The 7,087-nt window shown below is 36.0% G+C and overlaps 1 protein-coding gene across 1 annotated transcript; it reads right to left on the reverse strand.

Annotated features, from left to right (window-relative positions):
* Nucleotides 1-672: 672 nt before the first annotated feature.
* On the reverse strand, nt 673-6,546 carry RLN1 (relaxin 1). Its single transcript, XM_024734319.1, has 2 exons — nt 6,225-6,546; nt 673-1,192 (listed from the first exon to the last, which is right to left on the reverse strand). The coding sequence occupies exons 1-2, from the start codon at nt 6,433-6,435 to the stop codon at nt 852-854; spliced, it is 552 nt and encodes a 183-aa protein (XP_024590087.1). The 5' UTR covers nt 6,436-6,546; the 3' UTR covers nt 673-851.
* Nucleotides 6,547-7,087: the final 541 nt, after the last annotated feature.

Here is a 7,087-nt window from a genome sequence, read left to right on the forward strand (position 1 = left end):
ACAGTTTTTCTATAATATATGACACTAAATTGTTTATTCTCTTTTATATGTATTATATATTCATTTTTCTCCTTAAAAAATTATAATTTACTTTTTAGTGTTTTAGACAGTAGAATTAAGGTAAGAACCCTAGTTTGAAAAATACTTGAGTTTATATGGCCTCAACTAAATTAAATTGATTTAGGGTCCAATCTGATTTTTTTGCAATTAATAGTTCAGTAAGACACAAAAAATATTTTAAAATCTACTAGAAAAGTTCAAATCTTGTGACTGCATATTTGAACTAAGAGTTAATGTCAATAAAAAAGTTTTGGTCCATTTTATGTACCTGGTGTTAGGTATTGTGTAAGTTATTTTTTAATTTTTATTTATTTTTTTGCTATTAAAATAATTCATTTGATATTAAGTTGTGAAAGAACATTTGGGCATTATGTTTGGAGGGAAAATGGTGACAGATTATAATTTATCAGATACAAATTTCAAAAATAGACTTGTCCATTCTCACTTATGCAAGACATAGCATTTTACTAAGCTATCTAGTTCTAAAATTTTCTTTGAGTTATTGTGTGTGGCTAAAGTGATAAAGATTTTATTGTCATTTTAAGTTAGTAGCATTAAAAAAGCAATAACATAATTATATCATTAATAAAAACCAAAAATATCTTCTCACATAAAAAGTATTATTATCAGAAACTACAATAATGCAAGGGACATTTTCTTACACATCAACTGAAAAACCTAAACACTAAAAATAATTTCTCATATTCTAGTAATCAGTGGGGCGACAGAGGCATCGGTGAATGTGTTAGTGAGAATACATGTGAACATTAGATGAAATACACAGCTTCATCTCAGCATAATCTAGCAATATCTTTTCTGATACAACCTACTTGACAACATTTCTCACTCAGTGTCATACGGAACAGTCTCTTTTTTCGGGAATGTTTATCTAAGCCTAAGTTTTTTAATTCTGAAAGACTTTTGTCTTCTGCTTCATTTTGTCTATTAAGAATAATTTTCTTAAATTCTTCAAAGTTAAAATTTGAATCCTTTAATGCAGATTGTTGTAGCTCTCTCAGTGATGGCTGCCTCTCAGACAGTGTTGCCTTCAGCTCCTGTGGCAAATTAGGAATGAATTCCAACAGCATCTTTAAGGTTTCTGCATCTTTGGTGATGGAGGGTGGCATGATTTCTAATTTAAAAAAGAGGGGGAAGAGAAAAAATGTTCATGTTAAAGTACATCAGGAAAACTATAAAATTTTGCATAGACACAAAGGAAAGCATTGCCTCAATAGAATCCAACAATAAAACAGAATCAGCAAGTGTCCTGATATCTAAAAAGCTTAGTTTATTATAGTTGGGCAGGTTAAACAACATTACCAAAGTTCTGCTTTACTCCACTCGTACCCTTGTCATCTCTCCTCATGTCCCTTTAATGCTTTCACCATAGCACTTTTTTATCTCTGACACTTCTGAAGTCATCTTGATCCTCAAAAACACTCAGTTTGACCACAGATGAATTTTTATTACCTGAATAATTTATTTCCATGACTAAGCAACTTCTGAGTTATGATAGTAATCCTTGAAAAATATATTAATTATTTTAAACTATCAACTGTTCCATGGTGGCAAGTTACTGCTTCAGGATAAAGTTAAAAAGCAGAATTTCCAACTGCTCTGATCTAGCAGGCAGGAGATACCAGTCTCTGATGCTCCTCATACATGTATTAATAATTTTTCTTCCCTAGAGTATTTACTGCAAATCAGTAATGTTTTACTTTATGGAGAAATGGGTTAAAAGAACACTAACCAACAAATCACTGACTATAAGAGATTTTTAATCTGTTGTGTTGTGTGTCTACTGACTACTGTGTATGGCTTTTGTTCCAATGTTGTAGATCATAAACTACGCAAGTTCTGTGTGTTCCCTAGGAAGGGAGCCTGGTCTTAGGTAGCATCCCAGGATTGGGTATACGTGAAGGTTGAGACTTGGGCTGGCAACTTTCAGGGACCAGCTGACATCTTCCTCCTTTACACCCATTCAGTTCAGTTGAACATCCGTTGATAGTTTCCATGTCTCTGGTTCTGCCAGATTAGAGATATAAATAAAAAGAAAACATCTTTCCTGCCCTCAAAAAACTTCCAGGTAAATTCTGTCCTAACCTTACCTATCCCCATTACACAATTTTGAGAGTTACAGCACCAAAAAAAAGTTGAAACACAGATGAAGTTTAAATTATAGTGTAAACCTGGATCACTACTTGCTGTTTTTCATGGACAGCAAAACTGTCCATTTCAGCTTATAAGAAGACATTCCTCCTGAAATAGTGGAAACAATGAGGTCAAGAGATATAAATCTAAGCATGGAAAGTGGATTCCTGGGCAACCACTGATGCTTACAGATCAGAGAAAACCATGCCCCCTCACCCAGGCAGGAATGGTCTCAGCTTGTTCACTTCCTATGAGTTCTGTAGCAAGGATCTCAGCCAACAACAAACTTCAACAATTGGAGTTTTCAGTGGAAAGAAAACAATATTCTAACATTTTATTTTCCCTCCCAATGTTTTCTCTCATTCAAGTTCCAAACTGGCAATGACAGATGAGAATTTATACCATTTTTTGGTAGTCAGAAATGTTCACATTTTCCCTCAGTAAGACATCCTAAGTTCAATTCAGTCTCTTCATAAAAACTCTCCTTGCTCTAACTTAAACCTTCTCTAATTGGAGCTTTATTGAATACAAAGAAAAGCTGATTGTAACTTTCCATATACTTAAAGCCAGTTAATGAATCAGGCAAAACATTTGTAGTTTCTATTACATTTATTCATAGGTTGTTGTTTTTGGCACTTTTTTTTTCAATTTAAAAACTTGTTATTTTGAAATACTTTTAAAGTTACAGAAAATTCACAAAAATGTGACAGAGTTCCCATATATCTTTTTTCTTTTTTTTTTTGGTAAGAACATTTAACATGAGATCTACCCTTTTAACAGAATTTTAAGTGCCCAATACACCATGATTATCTATAGGTACAGTGTTATAAATCAGATTTCTAGAACCAATTCATCTTGCATAATTGAAATTTTATACATGATAATTAGCAGCTCCCCATTTTTCCCTCCTCCCAATCCTGGTAACCACCATTTATTCTTTGCTTCTATGAGTCTGACTATTTTAGATACTTATAATAGTGGAATCAAGCGGTATTTGTCCTTCTGAGACAGGCATTTTTCACTTAGCATAATGTCCTCCAGGTTCATCCATGTTGTTGCATATTTTAGGATTTCCTTTTTTAAGGCCAAATAATACTCCATTGTATGTATATACCACCTTTTCTTTATTCATTCGTCTGTGGATGGACATTTAAGTTGTTTCCACATCTTGGCTATTGTGAATATTGCTGCAGTGATTATGGGAGTGGTAATGTCTCTTCAAGATACTGATTTCAGTTCTTTTGAATAAATACCAGAAGTGGGATTGCTGATCATATGGTAGTTCTTTTTTTCTTTTTTTTCTTTTGAGGAACCTCCACACTCTTTTCCATAGTGAATGCACAAATTTGCTTTCCCACCAGCAGTATACTATACATGGGTTTCAATTTCTCCACATTCTTAACCACACTTTTCCTTTGTTTTCTGATAATAGCCATCCTGACAGGTGTGAAGTGATAGCTCATTGTGGTTTTGATTTCAATTTCCCTGATGATAAGTGATATACAGCATTGCTTCTTATACCTGTTGGCCATTTGTATGTCTTCTTTGGAGAAATGTCTATTCAAGTCTTTAGCCCATTTTAAAACCAGGTTATTAGTTTTTTTGCTATTGAGTTGTAGGAGTTCTTTATATATTTTGGAAATTAACCCCTTATCAGGTACATGGCTTGCAAATATTTTCTCCTATTTCATAAGTTGCCCCTTCGTTATTGAGTATGTCCTTTGCTGTGCAGAAGTTTTGTCTATTGATGTAGCCTCACTTGTCTAATTTTGCTTTTGTTGCCTGCATTGTACTCTTTATTAAAATTATTTTTTAAATTTATTTTGAAACATTTTGCAATTCACAACAACTTTAGGTTCTGGAGTCTAAAAGATAATATCCTAATCAACCTGAATTCATACAAATGCCTCCTAATCAGTATATTTTGGACTAAACTCTTACTAACATAGACTTCTTCTAATTAAAAATATCTATCTTGTTTTTAAAACGGTACAGTGAGTATTATTTCTGCATGCATTGTGGGAAAATAATTTAATAATGTACAAACAGATAGAAACTATCAAACAATAGAGGTTTTAAACCTCATTAATCACAGATTATTGACATGTACTTCCAAAGTGATTCTTAATTAGTAATTTAAACACTTCCCTTGATCCTCACTTGCAGGCAATAGTTTGTTAGATTATTTCCAGTTAAATTATGTACTGAGCAGTGACAAAGACAGTTCTTTAAAAATATTTTAAAATCACTATCCTTTTCTACAGAAATAGAAATTTGGCCAAATATCTAGATAGGTATAAATGTAGTCAGAAAACCATTTTTAAGCAACAATCTGGAGACAACCTAAATGTCTACTAAGAATGGTTAAATATATATGGTAGATTTATGACGTGGAATACCAGAAAGAAATTTTAAATTATCTTTTTGGAGTCTAACAATGTGAGAAGATGCTCACAATATAATGTTAAATGAAAATGCAGGAGATACACATACCTATTGCCAAATATTAATATTGCTTGCCATTTCTTCATTTAATATAGATATTTTCATTTTCTCATTAAATTCACAGATTTTTTTCAGTCTTTAATATCTAATGGTGCTTTTCATTATTGTATTTATGTATATTTTTCAGTCTTTAATATGAGCATATTATTTATTCAGAAAAAGTGAAACAGTGAAGCAAATGCAATCTGGTCTTGCCTACTTTGAATCAGTGAATTCCTAAACTCTGTGGTACTCTTCTATTAATATTATACAAGAAGTATGTAAAAACTTGCATTAAATAAATCAGTCTCTGACCAACAATGTAGAAAAGTTAGGTAAAAAACTTTATAATCATATTTTAAGTCCCGTAAAAGGACAGTAAATGTACTTAGTGTGCACAGTGATTTTACATGAGGGTCACTTATATAGAGGATATGCATATAGCCTATAAATATAGTTGTGATTTATCATAAATTGCATGTGTTATGAAATATAAAACAATTATTCATAATTGAGCTTGCCCTCTCTGATTTTAACATGACCCATTACAGTGATTAGACTAGGCTATACCTCAGTGAAAGTTTCCATTGTTACTTAAACTTAGCTTCCAATTTATCTTTATAAATTCTTTATAACTTAACAGTGTTTTTTAAAAAAAAAATCCAGATTTAATTCTGAGATCTTGCTTTTTTAAAGAAAATCCATTGCAGCTTCTAAATGCTTGAAGCATCAATCACGTTTTCTGCTTTGTTTGGCTGAAGGGCAAACTTCCCTTGACTCTTGTTCCCCTTCAGTTTCTCTGGTAGACCATCAGGCCCTTTTCTTTCTCTTTAATCCCTTCTCTCACACATGAACTTCAAGACTCAGTTCAAAGAAGTGGGAGGCTAGGTCCTCCCCTTTGGTGAAGTTAACAAATAAAAATAAAAGAGTAAGTTTTCGATGGCATGCGCCACAGCCGAGATTGCTTTTTTTTTTTTAAACAAAGGAGGGTCGTTAAATTTAAGACCCCCTTTTATGTTTACACTTCAGGACCCTATCACAGGTCTCTGCCCTATGCCCTTTGGTGCGCAAATACGCGTGATAACCAGCTCACACCTCACTGTTTGCCCCCTGTCATCTCAAGTTAAGATGCCCTGTCCAGTTGCCCCATCCATCAGCAAGCCTTCAGTCCTGCCCTCGGACTGATCCTCTGGCCGGAGTACGGATCCCCCGGGCTGAGTACGCCCCGCCTACTGTGGGTCTTTGAGCATTTACCTCCCTCTGTAGCTTCCTCCTTCTCCCTCCCTACCCCTCCACCCGGACTGCCAGGAGGTGAAGGCACCAAGTGCCTCTCAGGTAAGGCCACTTGCTACTTTCTCTCCCTGTGGTGAAATCCTGACTAGAAAGAAAGTTACGAGGCAAAATCCCAAACTTTTAGGCACCGGCAGCTTCAGAGTCATGCGGGCAGCCCTTCCCATTGCTCGGCAGCCGGACAGCAACCAATGGGAAGTGCAGAGCGGCTGGTCGGGGCGGGGGTTGGGTGCTCTCACCTGCGGGCGGTCCGGATCCCAGCCAAGGCTCCTCCAGGCTCAGAGCCGTTCTCCCCCAGGAGACCGAGCCACAGATCTCGACCCAGAGGCGGACTAATTCTCGGCCGCATGCCTTAATAAGGTCGTTCGTCCTCTGGCCTGAAATCTCTCTGGGAAGTTGACTCAGTAGCAGCCAGACCCCTAGCAGGTGGGACAAGAACTGGCGCGGCATCCTGGACCTGATCTCGTCTGCTCTGAGCGTTTTAGCCTTTCTCGAGATACTGCACCTGCTGTAGCCTACCGGCTTCCGTCAGTGTGCCAATCCTGGCCTTTAGGTTGCTTTCCCTGCCTGGCTCCGCCAAGCTTTTATAGCCCTCTGGCTACCACTTAGACCTTGAGTCAAGGGTCCAAGCTCCACCCCTTTCCCCACCCACCTGTTTGAAATACCCGCTTCCCCCACCAGCTCTGGTTTACCCTTACCAACTTTTCTCCATTTGCCCATCCTTCTGTTCGTGGCCCTTTTACAGTTGTTTGGGTTTTTTTTTCCTCTTTTTTCTTTCCCTCAAACCATTTTGTATACTTGGGTAGGGTTAGTCAATATTTGAAGTCTTTATTATAAAGCTAGGCATGGCCACTGTGCTAAATTGTATCAAGAATAAAATTGAAACCACCCATATTCTCACAGCCCAGCGTGAGCCTTCAAATCTAAATAAGATTATAGTTAGATTAATTAATATTGTGTCTGGTATATCAGTAAATAAAAATATAATGAATGAATGGATATATCATTGACAAGAGAGGAAGAACTGATGACTTTTTATCTAAATCCTGGTGAAAACATTAAAATCCTCAATGCATCGCTTTAGGCTTGTACAGTATCCTAA

Source organism: Neophocaena asiaeorientalis, unplaced genomic scaffold (assembly GCF_003031525.2).
Source record: "Neophocaena asiaeorientalis asiaeorientalis breed wild unplaced genomic scaffold, Neophocaena_asiaeorientalis_V1.1 scaffold256, whole genome shotgun sequence".
In the NCBI taxonomy this organism is placed as follows: domain Eukaryota; kingdom Metazoa; phylum Chordata; class Mammalia; order Artiodactyla; family Phocoenidae; genus Neophocaena; species Neophocaena asiaeorientalis.